Genomic DNA, 22,727 nt, shown 5'->3' on the forward strand with positions numbered 1-22,727 from the left:
CATGCGTAATTGTACTGTTGACCACGTTTAATGATATTCGTTGTTGTTGCGGCTCGAGACGTCAATTCGACGATTGTTACACTGGTGACAGGAGTGGGATTGCCCGAACTCTTCGTAAACAGCCAAACAAGCTGTGGTACCGTGGTGAATCAGTTGCGATAACGGTACCTGGACAGACAAGTAGGCTTTATTTAGAGTTCAAGTTGTTTTCATTTCCTGTATTGCTCTCAGGTTACAGAGATGGCACAGCAGTTTGATTTGCCGCTTCCAGAGATCACTGTGGAAGATTTCCAGAGGTCGTGGACACGATTTGAACTGGTCTCCGAAGCCAAGGAGTGGGACGAGGCTAAACGGAAGCTGATACTACCAAGTCTACTGCAGGGCAAGCTAGTAGATATTTATGTAAGCCTTGATGATACTACTCGTGGTAATTTGGAGCAATTAAAAAATGCCCTGATGAAACAAGCTGGGATGGTGAGAGATCCATTAACTGCAGGACAACTGTTTATGTCAAGGCATCAGCTCCCAGGTGAGAAGGTTAGAGATTTTGTAGTGGAATTAAAAAAAATGTTTGGTGAATCTTACCCTACTGAAGCTCTCAGCTCTGCAATACTTCTGCAGCGTTTCTTAACTGGTTTATCACCTCCTATTTGCCGCCAATTGCTCCTTAAGGGCCAACCCGGTACGCTCGATGAAGCTGTCAAGCATGCAACTGACGCTGAGTATACTCTTTCTTTTGAGTCTGCTCAGGAAGAGGTGCACAACATCAATGCAATCCACAAACAGCCAGCACAACAGAATGGTCAGTTGGAAATACTAATGGAGAAAATGACAAAACAGCTCGAAGCTTTGCAAACCAAACTTAAGCCACCTAGAGTATCTTATCGTCAGCCTAGACCACCAAGGCAGCGGCTTTGTTGGACATGTGGGGAACCAGGACATCTACAAAGGGACTGTCCTTTAAACGAGGAGAGGTCAGCCCGGAAAGTGGGGGGTTGGCCGAGGCCTTAAATGAAATCCACCAAACACTTTCAGACACTGTACATATAAACTCAATTTTTTCTGTTAATGGCTGCATACATACTACACCTATTAAATTCATGCTGGATTCTGGTGCTGCTGTGTCAGTAGTAAGTCATCACATAGTTAGACATATCCCAATCACCGCTATAGAGACAATAGCAGTAGGTGCGAATGGCTCCCCCTTGGATGTCATTGGTCAAGTAAGTGCTGACATACTATTGGGTAAGTTTGCAACAAACCAGAAGTTCATTGTTGTTAGGAACTTGGCTGTAGACTGCTTACTTGGAGCAGATTTTTTTCGGACACATGGTGCAATATTAGATTGTTGCAACAACACCTTGTCATTTGGGGGTAACACTGGGACTTCTATTCCTATTGTGTTGAGCCAGAGAACTTCAGTTTCCCAATGTCCTGATACTGTGAATACTATCCTGCGTGCAGTGAGTGATATAGAAATACCAGGAAGGTCTATTCAGCTTTTGTCAGGAAGGGTTGAAGCCACCCACAAGAATGGAGTAACTGTCCTAATAGAGCCAACACCATCACTGCCAGCTCATCTTTATCTAGCTTGTTCCTTAGGTGTGATAGAAAATAACAACGTGACCATCCAGGTGATGAACACTAGCCCTTCTGTGACAATCTTTCAAGGAATGAGATTGGGTGCAGCAACACCAGAGGACAACATTTTATCTGTATCAATACAAGATTCAGCATCTCCAGAGGACCTGCCATATCCATCCAACAATCCACCTAGTTTTGACAACATCGCTACTCCAGACTTAACTGCAAATGAACGTAACCAGTTACTAAATCTTCTGACAAAATTCCAGGGTATATTTGCACCAACCACAGGACCACAAGGCTGCACGTCAACAGTAAAACACTCCATCCCAACTATCGGGCCTCCTATCCGTCAACCCATGCGCCGTGTACCTGTGGCACTGAAAGACACTATCAACACTGAAGTTAACCGTATGTTAGAACAGAATGTAATTTGACCAAGTTGCAGCCCATGGTCATCTCCTGTGGTAATGGTGCAGAAGAAAGATGGCTCGTGGCGTTTCTGCATCGATTATCAGAAGTTAAATGCAGTTACACACGGTGATGCGTACCCGTTGCCCAGGATTGATTCTACTATTGACTCCTTAGCAGGATCTTGCTATTTTACCACCCTGGACCTAGCAGCAGGTTATTGGCAGGTTGGGTTGGAGGAAGATGACAAGGAAAAGACTGCTTTTTCAACCACGCTGGGTCACTTTGAGTTCAATGTCATGCCTTTCGGGCTTACAAATGCTCCAGCCACGTTCCAGCGCCTCATGGAGTGCACCCTTGCTGGCCTTACTCAGGAACAATGTTTGATATACCTGGATGATATTATTGTGTTTAGCTCATCTTTTTCAACTCACCTTGAACGGCTAGAGAATGTACTTGCAGCACCACAACATGCTAATCTACAATTAAAGTTATCCAAGTGCCTCTTTGCACAACGGGAAGTGAAGTACCTGGGACATACTGTATCTGCGGTAGGAGTAAAGCCAGACCCAAGGAAAATTGAGGCTGTATCACATTACCCAGTACCAACCAATGTTAAGGAGCTTAAGCAGTTTTTGGGCCTTACCAACTATTATCGCAAGTTCATATCTAACTATGCCCACATTGCAGACCCACTATACAAAATACTGCGGGGACCCAAGAAGTTGTTTAATTGGAGCACACCTTGCCAACAAGCATTTGATCACTTAAAGTCACGGTTGATACAACCTCCTATTCTGGGATACCCAGACTTTTCAATTCCATTTGTGCTTTATACCGATGCATCGGAACTAGCAATTGGTGCTGTGCTTAGCCAACATCAGAATGGAGGAGAAACAGTTATCTCCTATTGGAGCCGACAACTCACAAAACCAGAGCGTAATTATTCAACAATCGAACGGGAGGCATTAGCGGTTGTTGGAACTATTAAGGAGTTTTATCCCTACCTCTATGGCTTTACATTCAAATTGGTAACCGACCACAACCCACTAACCTCCCTCCGTAATGTCAAAGATGTTGGTGGTCGCCTTACAAGGTGGATGTTGTACTTGCAACAGTTTGATTTTACATGGAAGCACCGGGTAGGGAAGAATCACACAAACGCAGATGCCTTGTCTCGTGTTGCTCCATCAAATTCTGTGCTTGGAGTGTTCCATCAGTTTTCTCCTCCTATAGCTAACATCAAAACTGCCCAGCAAGCTGATAAGATGCTCTCACCGATCATTTCTGCTCTGAATAGCGATTCCCCACTACCAGCAGATGTGGTCCCAGGCCTTAAGCATGTAGTTCTGGAAGATGGTGTATTGTGTAGACGTTTTTGCCCTTCGTCATCAGCACAGGGCCACCTACAGTTAGTTATCCCTGATACCTTAAAGAAAAGTGTCCTACAGCAACTTCACAAACCAGTCAGGACACTTAGGAGTGCACAAAACTTTGGTAAAAATTAAAGAACGTTTTTACTGGCCAGGTTACGAAACTGACGTTACCAATTGGGTTCATGAATGTTCAGAGTGCCAGAAAAGAAACCAGCCGCACATGACACCGCAAGCTCCACTTGAGACTATCACCAGCAACTACTCCTTTGAGAAATTGTCTTGGGACATTATGGGACCTCTACCACCAACTGCAAATGGTATCAAGTATATTGTAGTAGTGACTGACTTGTTCTCCAAATGGGTTGAAGCTTTCCCAGTAAAATCAATGGATACCGAAACCCTTGCACGACTGCTTGTTGATGAAGTTGTCTGTAGATATGGTACACCTTTGTATCTCCACAGTGACCAAGGTGCCAATTTGACAAGTAAACTGATGGAATCTGTGTGCAACCTACTTGGAATCGAACAAACTAGGACTAGCTCCTATCACCCCCAAGGCAATGGCCAAGTGGAACGTTTTAACCGCACTCTTGAGGCCATGCTAGCTAAGGTTATTTGTGATCACCAACTGGATTGGGACACCCACCTCCCTAGAGTGTTGTTTGCATATAGAACCGCTATACATGAAACAACTGGCTTCACCCCCTTCCACATAACGTTTGGTCGTTCCCCAGTTCTTCCAATTGAAGCATTCTTGGACTTCACACAACAGAGATGTGATGCAGTGACTACTATTCCATCCTTTTTAAATGAAGTCCATCAGTCATTACATAAGGCTTATTCAAGTGCCAGAACTCACATTTCATTGGCCCACAAGCAGAATAAAGAGCGCTATGACAAGCAGAAACCGTTTGTCCCTTTCCAAGTTGGTGACCAGGTGTGGCTGTTCATCCCAGTTGTGCAACGTGGTAAAACTAGGAAGTTTACATCACAGTGGAGAGGACCGTACACAGTCTTGGACAAAGTGAGTAAAGTTAACTATCGAATAAAGTTAGTAGGATCTTCTGCACAGCCCAAAGTGGTCCATCACAATCGACTTAAACTGTGTTATGGTACCCCACAACAAATTGCTGCTCCAGCCCCACAGTTACCATCCAATACTCAAGCATGACCCCTCTATTCTAACATAGTTCAACGGCCAGTCCACTCAGCAGTGGGAGGATATGCAACTTCATCCAATGGACCAGCTGTGAATCCTTGTAACAATTCAACTGTAACTCTATCAAGCACTTCGTCTGGTGATACCACGACCTCTGCTATAACCAGTTCATCTCGCCCTCAATGCCAAAGACGAGCCCCTTGTAGATATGATGACTTTGTACCTCCATAACTTGTGAGGACACAAGACCTGGAGGGGGAATAATGTAACATACTGACTTGTACATGCACACATTGTTATGTAACACTATATATATAAGTTCACGCATGCATAATTGTACTGTTGACCATGTTTAATGATATTCATTGTTGTTGCGGCTTGAGACGTCAATTCAACGATTGTCACATTAGTCAATCGAATTTAAATTTGGTCCGTGTTGACTAACTTCATGCATGCATCTACAATGAAACTGCATTGCTTTGGTCACTCCAAATAAATTCTCTGTTCCAGTCCACTGCCGGCATCCGTGTCACTAATAATATTATAATTCTTCCATTTTTTCTTGCATACTGAACAGTTTCAATTTTATAATGTGTCAGTTCACGTGTTAGTGTGCATTGAGTCTCTACAAATTTACATTTTGGTCTACCTGCAACTTAATTTTATGCTGGCTATGCTCAGGAAAAGCTACCAATTTTATAATGGAAATAGACTGCTCGCTTGCATAAATGTATGCGCAGTGGAGGATGGGAAACAGAGTCTTTATTTAGAGTGGCCTTATGCTTGGAGCAGTCATGCACTTTTGTAATATAAGTACATCTTAGCAATGGTGCAACTAGCCATTCAGCCCTTGGTAGCCACTGAAGTACTGCAGGTGAGTGTTAATGATACACCGGTTTCTGTCTAGTTACAGTAGAGGGTAACTGTATGCAATCTTTTAAAACTGCATGTTGGCTATTTGCTACATTAATATAACTTGCTATTCTGCTCTACAGCTTTCATTATACAAACAGGAGCTAGCTGGAGTTGGCTATAATAATGCCTATTGGTAGACCCATTTAGATGCTAATAATGGTCCAGCCATTTAGTCAAACAAAATCAGTCCGGCTAGACCAGTTTGATATCCAAATTTAGTCCGGCTAATTACCTATATTCAAAACACTTGATTAACCAGATTGTTTTTCATGTATTGCCACACAAAATTGATGGTGTGTGCATAGTTGTGTGTCGCACACGCATTGTCACACCAAAGGCTGATGTCTGTTAAAACTATGAATACTTGAAACAGGAATTTATTGTGGTTATGATGTTTATCTACCCTGGTGACTAATACCGTGGTAATGAGATTGGCCATAATTTGAGGTAATACAGTAGCCATAGGATGTAGCTAGCTATAATTATACAGTTGCTATGTAGTACTCTAATGTAACAATGCTATGCTGTTCAATGCTACAAAATGCATAGTATTAGTGTTCTGTACCAATATGGATTTTGATGGTGATATGGTGGTACTAATTAATTGTACTTGTAATTAAGAGGCACCATCCATTGTATTAAGACTTGCAATACAACAGTTGTGTTTGGAAAGGAAGGAAAAATGGTTCTATAGGTTCTATATTGTCTTGTTTTGTTGACACTTTAGTGTACATAATGGAATGCAGCCTGTCTAATGTGTTAGGTAAGATTGTTAGACAGTTTGTCTCCTGGTTGCCATGCTACCAAGTTTAATGTTTGTGGTGTCAAATTCTAACAATGTACCGGCTGATATTCCCCAATGAAACTTGATGAATATGCATAATTATACAGTGGTGGATGGTTTCATTTTTTTATGTCTGCTGTGATGTGCTGTTTATCAATTCCATTGCAACACACTTGTATGTATTGCACACTAAGCAACCACATGCAGTGCTCGAATTGAGGGTATATGGGGGTATACGAAGTATACCTTGATAACAATTTTTGTAAATTAGTATACCTTGATAGCCTAGCTAAGTATAAGGTAGCTACAGTACTCCTCAGCAAAGAACATCCATGAAACATTAGTTAGTACATAGTAATACATATTCTTACTTGGTGTAACATGATTCTCGAGCCAATTGATCCCCCAGAGGAAGCTAATCCCACTATCCTCAAAAATTCCTTTAGTGAGGTGTACATTAATTAGAATTAAACAAGTGATAGTTGATTTTGCAAGTATGCAATCTCCTATAGCCAGATTTATATGTAGAATTATATTATCTACCCCCTCTACTGTAGACCGCATGTGTCTACCAAGGAAGTAATTGGTGATGAATCAGCTGATGATGATGAAAGGTAGCAAATTAAAGCAGTAAAGAAGAGTCATATAATGATGGAAGTGTATGTACAGAGTAAGTACCAATTAATAGCTAGCTAGTGACACATTTACTTAGTTGGAGCTGGAAATGTGGATGGATAAAAAACTTTCCCACCTTGGCTTATTTGTCTAAATCATAAAATTTATTAATTGGGTTGTAAAGAGGTAATTATTATCTTTAGGTTTAGCTAGATGCTGCAAAGAGTATTCACGTTTCTCGTGAATGGCAGTCAAAATTACTATCAATATCATTCCCAAAAAGTAAATTTTTCAAAATTTCCTTATACTGCATTGAATTAGCTATAGTTTCATAAACATTTATTCAAAATCACTACCAAATTCAATCTCAAAAAGTTAATTATTTAAAATTGAGTAACTGAAATGAGTAAGCAGTGTGACGGTGAGTAAGCAGTGAGTAAGCAGTGTGACAGTCGGACGGACAGCATTTTAGCTTTATATAATAATAGATTGTTTGCTCAAAACTTTGGCAAAAGGCCACCTTGCTGTATATAGTGTCTTCATGCATACTTAGGTCTAAATTTTGTACTTCACATAATGTACATGTGGTCAGTGCTCGAATTGCAAATTTATAAGAAGGTATACTATCAAGGGAAGACCCAGGATTTTGCTAAGGGGAGGGGGGAAACAGGTAGAAGTCATTCCACAGTGTGCAAAAGCACACTCTGCAAAATGTGAAGCGTGAGTTTTGTAGGGGAGGTCTGGGGGCATGCTCCCCCAGGAAATTTTGAAAAATTAACATTCTGATATTGAATTTGGTGGCAATATTGACTGAACTTTGTCAATAGTTCAACACTGGAAGTATGAATACTAACAGTATAGCTACTGAGCTAGAAAGCAAAATTATAGCTATAGTGTAAAGGCCTAGGCTGCTCCACATAGAAATTTTGAAAAATTAACATTCTGAGATTATATTTTGGTGGCTATCTTGGCTGAAATTTGTTAAGTTCAACACTGGAAGAAGTATGAATGCTAATAGTAGCTATATACTGAGCTGCATAACAGAATTGGTTAGTATAGTATATCAATAAAATTTTAAATAATTAACTTTTTGAGATTGAATTTGGTAGTGATTTTGAATAAATGTTTATGAAACTATAGCTAATTCAATGCAGTATAAGGAAATTTTGAAAAATTTACTTTTTGGGAATGATATTGATAGTAATTTTGACTGCCATTCATGAGAAACGTGAATACTCTTTGCAGCATCTAGCTAAACCTAAAGATAATAATTACCTCTTTACAACCCAATTTATGATTTAGACAAATAAGCCAAGGTGGGAAAGTTTTTTATCCATCCACATTTCCGGCTCCAACTAAGTAAATGTGTCACTGTTAATTGGTATTTACTCTGTACATACACTACCATCATTATATGACTCTTCTTTACTGCTTTAATTTGCTACCTTTCGGTCTACAGTAGAGGGGGTAGATAATATAGTTCTAAATATAAATCTGGCTATAGGAGATTGCATACTTGCAAAATCAACTATCACTTGTTTAATTCTAATTAATGTACACCTCACTAAAGGAATTTTTGAGGATAGTGGGATTAGCTTCCTCTGGGGGATCAATTGGCTCGAGAATCATGTTACACCAAGTAAGAATATGTATTACTATGTACTAACTAATGTTTCATGGATGTTCTTTGCTGAGGAGTACTGTAGCTACCTTATACTTAGCTAGGCTATCAAGGTATACTAATTTACAAAAATTGTTATCAAGGTATACTTCGTATACCCCCATATACCCTCAATTCGAGCACTGCATGTGGTTGCTTAGTGTGCAATACATACAAGTGTGTTGCAATGAAATTGATAAACAGCACATCACAGCAGACATAAAAAAATGAAACCATCCACCACTGTATAATTATGCATATTCATCAAGTTTCATTGGGGAATATCAGCCGGTACATTGTTAGAATTTGACACCACAAACATTAAACTTGGTAGCATGGCAACCAGGAGACAAACTGTCTAACAATCTTACCTAACACATTAGACAGGCTGCATTCCATTATGTACACTAAAGTGTCAACAAAACAAGACAATATAGAACCTATAGAACCATTTTTCCTTCCTTTCCAAACACAACTGTTGTATTGCAAGTCTTAATACAATGGATGGTGCCTCTTAATTACAAGTACAATTAATTAGTACCACCATATCACCATCAAAATCCATATTGGTACAGAACACTAATACTATGCATTTTGTAGCATTGAACAGTATAGCATTGTTACATTAGAGTACTACATAGCAACTGTATAATTATAGCTAGCTACATCCTATGGCTACTGTATTACCTCAAATTATGGCCAATCTCATCACCACCGTATTAGTCACCAGAGTAGATAACATCATAGCCACAATAAATGCCTGTTTCAAGTAGAGCTCGGCGGTATTGAAATTTGAATACACGGTATTAGTAACAGGAAAATATCGCGGTATATCTGTATATAGTTAGCTTGCTATTGTAACTATTGCATCATTTCTTAGGCTAGTATCAAGTGGTATCATCCCAAAAACCCCCAAAAAATATAGTTCAGTACAAGTAGGCATGTATTGTAATGTGACAATCTCAAGTTTTTGTTCAAGGCGTGTCTGCTAAACCATCAACAAATTGGATAATTAAACACAAAAGGCTGGATTAAAAACAATCCTATAGCAGTATTTATCGATATACCGGTATTTCGATATATCGGTTATCAAAGGCTGTCGCGGTATGATAATCGGTTATGATAATTTATCACGATAAACGGTATTACTGATATATCGCAGAGCACTAGTTTCAAGTATTCATAGTTTCAACAGATATCAGCCTTTGGTGTGACAATGCGTGTGCGACATACAACCATGCACACACCATCAATTTTGTGTGGCAATATTTTTTATAATTATTTATATGATGTGTAGACTCAGTAGTATGCCACGCATCATGGTGTGGTGATGCTAAAACATGGAGTTTGTGTACCCATACGTGGAACAAGTTAATTTGCTTTACCCATGCAGAATAACATGTGACAATGTGCAAAAATGTTGCAAGTGTCAGTATGTGAAGTAAAGTGGTAGTTTGTGATATCATAAATGCACAACTTAGCTATATTCAATCATATATCAATTCTACGAATCCCCTGAGTGGTGTATTATTGTACATATCTAAATCTTATGATTGTGTACATTAGTTGTTAAGAATCCCTACCTAGTTTTATAACTATGTAATCTCACCTATACACACTATCTCCAAGGAATACATACATATACAACTGTAACAATAGAAATAGTTGGCCTCTTCCATTCATAATCAACAAGTCATTACTTAACAATTAATTATAGATTACATATGTAGTAATCATTCATGATCAATGCTTTATTTTATTACGCAGCTTGTTTGGCAATGACGATGTTATGAGAGCACTTTTTAAAAATGAAGGGTGCAATGTAGCTAATACACATGTGGGGGCTTCAGAAGTGTTTATTATTAATGATGCAATGCATTCCTTACACAGCAACACAATGTAGTACTCTGTGACTGACACAATAGGAGATGTATGGTTTAGTCAGGTAGTATAACACTTCACTATATTCTTATCGGAATTTACTATTAGAATTAAACTCAAAGATAATTCAGTAATATTCTAATATAATGCAAAAACACTATGTAGACCAATGCATGACCAATCTTTTACATAGGCATTGCATCTAAAGAAAGAATAACCACCCCAGAATGACACATTACTCAAAATGCATGGCTTCAAAATAGTCGATAAAATACAAAGCAAAGAACGTATTACTCACTCTTAGAAGGTATTATTCTGACTGTTACACAGACATGCATACAGGGATGAGTACACCAAGGATGTCTATCTTTACTCCAATCACTTTAACCATATATGCATAGCAAGCATGGTGACAAATTACAGATCTAGAGATGAATAAACCTTTTGTTCTTGATAGAAACTCAAAAGCCATTGATCATATACCCATTCACATTTTGTCATTTGAACAAAAGATACTATATTATTATTTATACCAATTTAATGACTCATTGTACATACATTATTATTGTAATATCACTGATGATTATAAAAGGACTATGGATTCTCATGATGGCTTCATATTTGTAATGACTGATGTAACTGATAAGGTGACATCACTTGTTGTTTATCACACACAATGTAACTCAACAATTATATATCATTGACATGATGAAAAGAAGAAGCTTTAAAGTGAGAACTATATGGTAAGATCAAGTCAGGCACTAACACTCCATGGTTTTCATATGTATATACACTTGCTGTAAAATTCTGTCACAATTTGAATACATACTAGACATATTAAACATTTTAAATTTAAAATAAGAAACATAGGGATCACTGAAAAAAGCCACGAAACAAGAAGGGATCGCTGGGGTGGTAATGTAAACCACAAATCCCTATTTTGACTTTTTATACTCAAATGGAGCATTTACAGAGAGTCAAAATAGGGATTTGTGGTTTACATTACCACCCCAGCGATCCCTTCTTGTTTCATGGCTTTTTTCAGTGATCCCTATTTCCAAGAGTAAATAATGGAAGAGAGAGTATCCAACTGTAATATACTGCATCGAAAATGAGCACGTCAAGTAGAGCCGCCTTGTCAAAGTAAGTGCTAAGTGAGCCAATCAACACCTGGCCAGGGTAGACAGGTCGCGCCCGAAAAATTATAAGCGCCCAGTTCATAATTAAACGGCGCCCGTGTGTCACAAAAATGGCGTCGAAGAAAGTGAGCACGAGGGCGTGCAAGTCTGCAAGCAACTCCGGTTCATCACTGTGTTTGGCAAAAACATGTAAAAGGAAAAGGCCAGCAAGACGGTCTCCGACTAGCGTCAGTGATGAAGAGGCCTGTGAAGAAATTACAGATCCCGGACCAGCACTAGATCGTCCCAAGCGAAAGTCTAGGAAGTCAACAAGTGGCGATGGAGATGTACCGCTAGTGAAGAAACAGCGAAAATCTAAAGTAATGAATAAAAAGGACCGGGATAGTTTGAAAGCTTCAATAATTTCTCTCGACCCATCGATATTTCATGGAATTATCACTGACAAATTTAAAGCAGAGCAAACCTTACCTGAAAGGTTAAAATCCTTTGCTAGCAACTTTTTAGAGAATTTCGAATTATTGAATGAGATCATCGTATTCCATCGTCATTACTTTGCTGCACTTTACACATACTGTAAGAAAGGCCCAGATCCCTTTCTGCAGTTTCAATTTCAATGGTACGACCACTGCAGTGCCCTTCTTTTAAGTAAGCAACATTCTATATCAGAAATTGGCCTGGAAGAGTTGTCTAGTGCTCCCATACATATAACAAGAGGTAAGTGGCTAAGCTTTTGTGAAGCAAGTGGTGTGCCAGTTCCAGAGAGTAACCCAGTGATGATTCTAGTATCTTCAGCAATTTATGATTTTTTGCTAGAGTATTCTACAAACTTTCAGAATACAATACACCAGGCAAAAGCACACTCTATCCCAATGACTACAGAACCAGATACAGATGATGTATACTATCGTTTTGGAGGTGCTGCAATTTGTGATATGCTTCACCTTCGATACAAGCAGCTCAAAAGTTGCTCAGACGACAAACGAGACAAGCTATCACAAGAAGTTTCACTATTGCAAACAATTAACTGTAAAGACAAAACGAGTATTCCTGGATACCTGTGTTATCGTGACCGTGGATTTATGTACTTTCCAGACAAGGTGTTTCTTCCTTTGTTGCGGGAAATTGACAGTGTTGTTAAGCTTATTGTTAATTTTAATGGCCTGAAGCAAGAAGGAGATAACTTGATTAAGGTTTAAAACTTGTATATTGTATTTTCTATCCTTTAGACATTTGTTTACTTTATATTTCTTTCTCCTTATAGGCTGCACATGAAAGACTCAAACAGAATGGTGAACATCACCTGCAATTGTTTCAAGCAGCTCTAGCAATGAAATTGCCAAACATCAAGACTTATACTGAAGCTGCTATAATAAACGTTTTTAGTGTTTTTGTTCGGAAAGTTTGTAACACCCGCATACAAGAGTTTTTATCTGCTACAAAGCAAGAGTTAGCAACCAAAAAAGGGCTAGCTTCAACTGTAGATGTGAACTTACGAACAACTCTTTTAGCATACCACACCAAATTAGAATCCCAATTAGCCTCAGATTCAGTTTAGTAATTTATGGACACATAATTACAGTATGTATGAAATAATTTGACTATGTGTGCTTGTTGTATTGTGTTTTGTGTAATGGCAGTTCAGCAAACTTTAAGTGCTCATCTCTGTAACTTGAGCCACTGTGGTGATCAGTAGTGCACTGCTTTATCAAATGTGCTGCCCTTGAAGTTGAATAGTTCACAGAGTCCAGTTTCCCTCCTGCACTGTATTTGTATTGGCTGAAAAGACTTTCAACAGCAGATCCTGATAGCCGTAGTGGAGAGACAAAGTAAGTAGGATAAGTGGTAAGAAACCACTGGCAAAAGGCTCTGAACCCATACATGTCTATCCGAAGCAGATCCCATGCTATTGCAAAACGGGTAAAACATACATGTTAAAAGACCAGCATAGATTTAGTATGTGAAGAGTAAATATTCACACAACCAAAAATTGGCCTGGTATGTACTTACTTTGCCAAGACAGAAATGACCTTTGTGTTGCAGATGTATGAGGATACTTGGCATCTATCAGGAAAAAGTCAAATAACCTTAAATTTTATGTATACAAACTTATGTAGCACTTTACCTTCATCAAGGAGAGACCTCAACCAATCTGAAAAATACTGGTATCCTTTGGAGATATTCTTCAAGACATGGGAATCCATGCTTCTTATCCGATCATGAGAAAGAAATCCTTCTTCAAACAAAAGGTTGCATGCTTCTAAATATGCTAATGTTTCGGATGCAGTACGGGAGTCTGTAGGTGGTGGGTCTTGGTTGATGTACCAAATTAACTCTCCCAACACTTGTTCTTGCTGTAGCAACAACTCAATAACATTTATTTATTTTAAATAGAGCACCATTACCTGCATGATCTTAGCAGGCAATACATTTAGCTTAGTCCAGGAGTCTCTTAAGCAATGTGCTTCTTTCAGTCGTGGCACCATTCTTGCCTGTCCATTGCTGACTCTACCCAGCTCACGCTTGTACAAATCTGTAATGGATATCCATCCAAAAATGACAGAGCTTTTTCCACGCTGGAACTGCTTTGTGCCTTTATCTTTTGATGAAAAAAGTGCATTTATCATATTCTTAAGCTGCAAAACATGTAAGTGTAACGTATGACATTACACATAACACTTACCTGGTGGGATGGACAAATCATCCAAAAGATCTTGCTGGGAGGATTGAAAGGGTTCTTCATCCAGGGCTGTACTTCAAATGAATCTTTAGCATCTTTATTTATAGAGTACGCACCATGGCGTCCGTGGCTAGCTTTAATCACTGACACATTTGCAGACCCTCCATCACAGATTAATAAGCTGGTTTTCAAACCATGATATTGAAAAAGTTTAATAGTTTCAAAAATGCATGCCGTCACAAATTTGTTCTCAACAGATGCCGAGGATGTAAAGTATGGCCCAACAATATCATAACTGCTTGTGAGGTCCCTCCACAAAAATTGCAAAATATAAGAGGTCTGTATGTTGGTTCCAGGGTCTTGCAAAACTCTGTAAATGTCATTTAAAGATGACAGGTCTGCAGGAGACATGGCTAGTCCCATAAGTTGATGGCTCCGAGAATTCCATAAAAGTTGACATGCAACCTTCACCTCGTCGAATATCAAAACACCGTCAGCTTTAGGCTCTTGTTTTCCAGTTTTGCGACACTCCTCTACAAATATCACATACCGAGCAACTTGGTCAGCTATGCAGACACTACTAGCTCCAGGATCATGCATGAATGCACCAGTGTATGCTTGCATTGTAGACTTGGATGGTAGTTTAAGGATCCCAAAACTTTCCAATGCCTTGTATGCAGCTGGACTCCGCACATACACAGCTAATGCTACAAAATTAATAAACAAGAGTTTAAAGTATAACAATAACTAACCCATCCGTATGGTGATCATATTCCACCTGTTTCCCCTGCCTCCTTGTTCTGTGAAAGACACTCATGCATTACTACTTTAAAATTTATCAACCACTACTCACTGTTGCTTTCCTGATCATGACAAAAATCACTCTTCTGCCGATCCTTATCAGTATACCATATACTCTTCATTAAGCTTCCAACACCATGCTCGTCACCCTCTTTGAACAGTTTTTCAAGCTCATCAGGTTGTGTGGCCTCCAGAACTGAACACATTTCAGAATTCTGCTCATCATCTAGTACAAGTTCACTAGCTTCATACTTCCTCAGTTTGCGTATGCTACTTGTCCTTTGATACTGAGCATACATCTTACGCTTCTGCTGGCTAAGTGGAGACATATACTGTAATCTGGCTCTTGAAGATGGGTGTTGACGTTTAATTTTCTTGCTAGGGCTTTCAGCATCCGTTTTCGTCTTTTGCCACTTCAAATCATGCACTAAACGCTTGCAAGGTGGACATTTAACTTCACTTGCTGCCTGCTCTGTAGCAGACAAGTTTAATGCGGGTTTAAACCAAAGCATACAGTTCACAGAATCCACACGTGTAAAAGGAAAATGACACAATCGCACACTTTTCAGGTGAAAATGCAATATTTTGTGGTACTCTTCTTCATAGTAGTCTGGGTCAATTCCAGGGCAAAACTTGTGTCTGGACGAGCTACTGATATCTCGACAAATTTCATATGCATCATCAAAACCATTCACTTCACCAGTACTCCACAAATGAAGCAAAACAAAAACACTATACTTCTTGTACTCAATAGTCACTTGAACACGAGAAATCATACCCAATGGAGGATGACTGAACAAATCCTTCTGTGTAATTGTTAACACCGGAGCACTAGTGGTTCCATCGCGAGCCATTGTAAAGGAAAGTTCGGGAAAACGAAAACTCACTCCATCAAGAATGGTCTGTAAAAACTGCTGTTGTTCGATCAGTGAAACACTAGCTGTGGGATGCGACGCCGGCTGGCTTGTGGCAGCAATACCAGCGGATCTTGTCGGTGATTCTTGCTCGATTTCACTGCTCACAGCAGCATCATCTAACAATTCTTGCATTGTTCTTCGTTCCGAATCACCCACCGGTTGAAACTGAGCCACAGACTCGCACAGTTCTTCTTCCGCTAAAAGTACATCACCATCAGAAGTGTCAAAAGAATCGTCAAACAAAAATCGTTGGTCTTCAGCATCGAGCCAACTGGTGGAACGTTTCCGATTGGGCGTGTCCATGGTGTATCTTGCTAGTAGTCACGATGAACTAACAGTCACGCCAGAGTAGTCACTGTTGATAGTGACCGCTGTCGCTGCACTCACGTTGCATCCGCCTAGCTAAACCACAATCGAAAAACTTCGAAACTGTCACGTGATATATGCGGCTTCAGCCGTACCATGGCCGGACAGTCAGTTAAGGTGACGATTGCTAACTATCAACACTCATTTGATATGCAAGGTTTTACGGATATACTTAACGTGCTCATTTTCGATGCAGTATATTAGAGTTAGATACTCTCTCTTCCATTATTTACTCTTGCTATTTCTTATTTTAATTTTTTAATATGTCTAGTTTGTGTACTTTTTTCCAAATCCATATATGGATTATAAGTTAATTAGCACATTAGTGTAGTAAGCTAACAAAGATTCCTTGGTTTAAAAGGCTAACTCATTAGATATGTTAATGCAATATTAATTTTGTAATCTATGATAAAGACTGTATTTTCATCCTGATTCATTTGTACACACACAAAATATAAGGCAGGATACATTAATTCCTAGTCTATACTCAGTGTTTGAGCCATCATCGTCACACTTGGTACCATTGCTGAAAACACACTGCTATATGAGCTAGCTACCTGTCAGAAGAATTATTGATTGTGCACCTATCATACAGGAAACAGTGTTGATGACGGCACAGGAGACTTGAAGAAGAACAAGATGTCTTAGGTGTATATTCTAACAGAAGGACAAGAATGAAACTCTATGATACAAGTTATAAGAATGGTAACTGTTAGTGTTATAATTTCTGTAGAGTCCAATTTTTTTTCATAAATTTTCACGTGATATAACGATGCATACATCAAGCACGTACATTATAGGTGTAGAGTTGTCTAGCAGAATAGGTAGTGAAGAGATAGCTATACATTGTAGCTGTAGTGCTATTATTGTAGCGATGACGCTTTACAACACCTTTGTATAAATGCACGTATGAACAGGGCTGAATACAGCAGCAACATTGTGAGTTGGTATTAATCAAGCTAAATAGGAGATGGCTAGGCTTGGCCGAAAAGTCTTCCTATGCCGGTGTCTGCATGTCACTACCAGTGGCCAGTGGCATAGCCAGTCTTACATGATTACCAGGGATTTGGCAGTCATTACCCATACATGCAGGAGTACTTTAAACTAGCATATTGAGTTCCAATTGCCAGGACTTAGACTGGGCTCTAGCCCTGGAAAGCCTAGGTGTAGCCCAGCGTTGAAACCGGGTCACTACTGCTGACCCGGATGACCCATTGACCCGGATGACCCATTGACCCGGATAGCAATCCGGGTCAGACCCGGATTTGACCCGGATGTGACCCGGATTAAATTAAGCCGAGGCGCGCGATAAGAGCTATGTTTCGGGTATTCTCGAGCGAGCGAGACTACGTTTTGAGCGTTCGATTCGTGTTGAGTAAACGAGTAGTTATGTGATAACTAATTTAAAATCAGTCAGTGGGTTTGGTTCCACGAAGCTACTGTGAGTTTACAGACAGCAATTGGGTGTGGCTTCATACATACTTAGTATTGCAATTTCCCAATATATTAAAATGGGTGTGGCTCACAAAAGCATTTATCCTGCTGCAAGACTAGACCTAGACTATATACAACTCATACATTAATCGATTAGTGGGCGTGGCTCCACGTAAGCTTGCAGACAGAAACGGACACAGTTTCATGCTACAGACTGCACTTACTAATAAATGGGCGTGGCTGAGCGTATGTTTGTAATGCGATAAGTGGGCGTGGTTCACGAAAGAGCTACGCGACTAGCGTTTATAGGTTCCACGTCGTTAAACGATCTATTTCGTTTCTCACGTGATCCAATCCGGGTCAGACCCGGAGAAAATGTGACCCGGTTGACCCGGATGACCCGACCCGGTTTCAACGCTGGTGTAGCCTGCTAGCAACAGTGTGTCACAAAGTGGAACACCATAGGTATAGTCAGCAAAGTCTGGTTAGCATGCATGTGGTCATGGCTAAATGTTTGCAACTGTCAATGTCACTAGCTGATCGGAGAGTGTGCTAGAATATGTACACAGTAGCTAGTTACACTGACCATAGATACTATAGCCTTACCCGGGATTAGAAACGCCAGGTTAACACTGTACTGTAATCCTAGACGATCCGCACCCGCTGACTATTAACACATCCACAAGTGACGATGATAGTATCCGTGACAATTCCGTACATATGCGAATGCCCGCCAAAAGGCTGTGTGACCGCGTGCTCTTTCTCAGAGAGATTGTTGGGCGAAAGGGCTGTCAGATGACCGATAGTGTTACTTGTGAGTTTGTACCACGTAATATATAGTATATATAGGGTAACTAAATGCTTTTTGAATGAAATCTACACTTGTACATGAGCGATTCACGTACAGGGACAAGATAACAATTAAAATATTTCCCTGTATCTCCCTACCACGACCATCTGAGAAGTTCATGCCGGGGATACGAGGCCTTATAGACTTTCACCACTGGAATAACACTGTTTAACTTTCCCAGGTCATGTGATGTTTGCAATGCAACTCAATTCTTGTGTTGAAAATGTCCTTTCTTTGTGTACCTATCTTGCACTCAGGTTAACAGATAGGAAGTAATTCTTGCTATTTTATTTAAGGGTACTAGTTGGGGTAATGGAATAATTCATTGTTATCAGCCAAGGATGTTGTGTTAGCCTAGTATTAAGGCTTGAAAGTTGCATATAGCATTTGTTCGTACTAATTTATGGATGTTTTGTGTGATAATGTTAATGCATGTTGTAAGTACAATAGCTGACTGCAATTAGTTTGCTAACATGTAAACACTGTCTTTTACAGAGGTTACTATGGTGAGAAAATTGAAATTTGATGTTAGGAAACGTTCGTCTCAAGGGAAGACCAAATTGACTGCGAGTGATGTTAAGGCTTTGACCCAACCCACCTCTACCATGGTGAATGCTGAGACCCAGACTGATAGCCAGTGGTTTGTTGATAGCAAAGAAGTGCAAACGGAGTCTGAGGAAGATTGCACCAATGCCACTGTTACAATTGGTACTCAGACTGAGCCAGATGTTGTCTTGCAAGCACCCCAGGACAATTTGACAAACCACGGAGTAAGAGCTGTAAATGACGAAAGCATGAAGTGCTGTGAGGGAATAGTTGATGAGAAATATGCTTCACTGATTGCAAAACATAATGGTTTGTTCAAAGATGCTACAGGTAAGCAATGAACCATGCTGTGTGTTGTGCCAATTAAAATAATATTTTATGACCTTAGGGAAAGTGATCGGCTATGTTAAGAGGAATGGTGGGATACGCCATGTAGATTGTTTGAAGTACATTCCACTGGAGTCACACTCAAGATTATGTTCAAGGTGCAGCACATTCCGTGAAAATGTATTGCGTGGTAGACTAGCACGGCATCTCCAAGAGGATAGTTGTCAGTCTGTGGAGGCTAATAGTCATACCAACTTCCGGTGCCTTACCCCATCTGAGAAGTGTGAGAGGATGAAGAACATAGCTACTGTGATTCACACTAAGGACCAACAGATTGCCCGCCTCAGTGGAAGGATTAACAAGCTGGTTGCTAACCAAGGAATTATGGTTGACCAAGACACGAATAACGATTTAGTGTCCATGATGAACTACTAATCCTTTCATGAAAATATTTTGGGACCAACAGTTAAAAGCAGCTTCTTTGGGGTCAACTCGCCAGATTCGCTGGCACCCAGCAATTATTAGATGGTGCTTGTATTTACATCACCGTTCCAGTGGGTGTTACAAAACACTAAGAAATTCTGGTGCATTTTACTTGCCAACTGAGAGAACTCTGCAAGATTACCGACACTTTTCACCATCAACTACTGGTTTTTCTAAGTCCTTAGATGAACAGTTGTTGCAGCAAGTTAACAGCCAAAAGCCTGAACATCTGGCTAAGTATGTTGGTAATGTTCTGGATGAAATGTATGTAAAAGAGTCCCTGGTGTATGACAAGCACACTGGATCCCTGACTGGATACTCTGACATAGGTGAAGTGAATAATTTGTTTACAGAGCTAGAACAGGATAAAAAAGGCTCACTTTCCAGACGACCTCTTGCCAAATCTGTTCTAGCATTTATGGTCAGAGGGCTCTTTACCAGCTTGAAGTTTCCCTATGTGCATTTTCCCACTACAAGCACAACAGCAGCAGAGCTATTCCCAATTCTCCGGAAAGTCATTTCAAGGCTTACTAGACTTGGATTGCAGATACTGACTGTCACCTGTGATGGTGCAAGTGAAAACTGACTACTGTTTAGCTTACATGACGAGAACAATGACAAGACGGCATATACAATCAAAAATGTCTATTCCAGTGAAGGCCACTCAATCTTTTTCATATCGGACCCAAGCCATTTAATAAAAACTATTCGAAATTGTTTTTCAAGAGGGAAATTGTGGGTATGTACGTATTGCAAATGTTTTGCTTTAATAGTATGTATGCACTTCATTTTATTTCTACTGGTACATATTTGCCTGATTTATAGCAATTATTTTTTATGCAGTGTAATGGACAGAATATTGACTGGCAGCTACTCATTGAGCTGTACAAGGCTAATGCTGGACGAGTCAGTGAGACACCAGGGGTCTCCATTGTTCATAAACTCAAGTATGAACACCTTCATCTTACTAATTTTTCAAAGATGCGGGTGGATTTACCTGTTCAGGTAAATGTTGTGTTTGCAAGTGCAAGTATGTAATTGTTGTGCTACTGTAGACTTTGTCAGAGTCAGTGGCAGTTGCACTAGATCTCAAGTTTGGTGAAGTAGCCTGTGAGACAGTCAAATTTATATGTCACATGGATCACTTTTTTGACTGCTTCAATGTATCATCCTTCACAAAGGGAAAGGAGAAACGGAAGTGTTTTTATCTCCGTATCGCAAGGAGAATGATTTCCAGATGGAGGTAGGTGGTGGTGAATGTGTTTCTGTATACAGTATTCTGGCAACCATAAAAAGTATGTCTAATGGTCACATACATTGTTTCTGTTTTACCTACAATAATTATTGGGTGTGTGCTTACAATTTACTATTTAAGTTTTTGAAGGAACTTGTGTGCTATTTGGACCAGTGGAAAGCTTCAGTTGAGGGCCGGCCAGGATTTGATGATGACCAGAAGCAACGAATGTTGTTAAGTGCTACAACTGAAAATGGTATTAGAATCACAGGTGTGTCTGTGTGTGTGTTATAATGCTTATACTGTGATTAAAATTAATTGTAGTGAAATCCTTTTTGGAACTGGTACCATTTCTAGTGTATTTTTAAGCGAAAAAGTCAGCCAGGACTCTGTAGAAAAGTACTTTTCTATGATACGACAACATGGTAGAGCCAATGAGAACCCAACCATCGCCCAAGTTCTAAAAAATGCACAGAATATACGAGTGATAAACTCAATTTGGGTGGATAAGATTACTGGAAACTGTCGTGGATGCAAGAGGAAGTCATATGACTTGGAATCTGTGAATCTTCATGATTTGAACAAGCCTTTGCCAAAGAGGCACAGGCGTCGTTCATTGTAAACACAATAGTAATGTAGATCTATTTTCCCCATAATTTTGGTTGTATTTCAGCAAATATTTACATTAAAGTATTCCAACCCATTTTTTTTCTTACTTATTCATTAATGTATTTATTTCAACAAATGTTTACTTATTTATCACAATACAACTTTGTTCTCAAAGACTTGGACTTTCCGGTGCCTTTTTTGTTCTCTTGCTTGTACATCTCCATTAGGGATGATGCAAAGGAAAATCCACGAATTGTGATCCACTTATTAACTATATGCTGAAGGCACCTTGCATTTTCATCTTTTTCAAATCCTGCAATGCACCAATGGAACAAGACATCGTCATCATTTACTAACATGTTTGTGAGATAGCTTTTGTAACTGTCATCCATTTTTGAGGCTTCCTTAATGGTCAAGCAGCGCCGCACACAACATTCAATAGCCAGAAATATCTGATATGCCTCAGGTGTTATCTTCACTAAGCCACCCCTGTCTATGGCATTTGTCCAAGCGGCTGATGGTGGACTGTTCTCATCTGACACATCGGTACAGATCATTTCATTTAAGAGTGGCTTAAAATCAGAGCAGGCAGGGTGGGCCTTCAATTTCTTTACTACGTATCCATTGATGTATCGGATGGCGTTCTCCTCCTCAAAGCTTAGGTCAGGGCTGTCAATATATTCAGTTGCCACACCAGTAGTGTCAGAGTCCAGGACTGTTCTCAACTTTTTCTGCAGCAAATTATCAAAAAGTTCATCAGTAAAATGCTGATAGAAAACAGGTTGGTCATCCAAGTGACTGTTAAAAAATCTTGCCACCTCTTAGTGAAGTCACCAGAAATTGTCAGTAGGTTAAACTTCCTCCATAGCCTTTCCTGGTTCAATTCGTTAGGCTTGCCTCTTTTTTGAGCAGCAATGATAATGGAGTTCAGTGCTGCCACAAGCCAGTGGGCAAATTCC

The 22,727-nt window shown here is 39.7% G+C and overlaps 2 protein-coding genes and 1 long non-coding RNA gene across 4 annotated transcripts in view; 2 read left to right on the forward strand and 1 right to left on the reverse strand.

The window, feature by feature from the left end:
• The window catches only part of LOC136263378 (uncharacterized), a 28,582-nt gene that overhangs the window by 448 nt on the left and 5,407 nt on the right, over nt 1–22,727 (forward strand). The window lies entirely within an intron of this gene.
• LOC136263376 (uncharacterized) lies at nt 240–22,078 on the forward strand. 2 transcript variants are annotated; one of them, XM_066057888.1, is made up of 7 exons: nt 240–529; nt 19,065–19,445; nt 19,504–20,664; nt 20,769–20,930; nt 20,981–21,172; nt 21,341–21,430; nt 21,484–22,078. In XM_066057888.1, exons 1-3 carry the CDS (start codon nt 241–243, stop codon nt 19,875–19,877), a joined length of 1,044 nt encoding a protein of 347 aa, XP_065913960.1. In that variant the 5' UTR covers nt 240; the 3' UTR covers nt 19,878–20,664; nt 20,769–20,930; nt 20,981–21,172; nt 21,341–21,430; nt 21,484–22,078. The 2 variants fall into 2 exon arrangements, with proteins under 2 accessions (XP_065913960.1, XP_065913959.1); XM_066057887.1 differs by having other exon boundaries at nt 20,981–21,430.
• On the reverse strand, nt 11,507–16,222 carry LOC136263654 (uncharacterized). Its single transcript, XM_066058294.1, has 7 exons — nt 15,055–16,222; nt 14,954–15,001; nt 14,205–14,908; nt 13,927–14,157; nt 13,647–13,875; nt 13,532–13,585; nt 11,507–13,427 (listed from the first exon to the last, which is right to left on the reverse strand). Exons 1-7 carry the CDS (start codon nt 16,220–16,222, stop codon nt 13,123–13,125), a joined length of 2,739 nt encoding a protein of 912 aa, XP_065914366.1. The 3' UTR covers nt 11,507–13,122.

Source organism: Dysidea avara, chromosome 8 (genome assembly GCF_963678975.1).
Source record: "Dysidea avara chromosome 8, odDysAvar1.4, whole genome shotgun sequence".
Classification (NCBI taxonomy): domain Eukaryota; kingdom Metazoa; phylum Porifera; class Demospongiae; order Dictyoceratida; family Dysideidae; genus Dysidea; species Dysidea avara.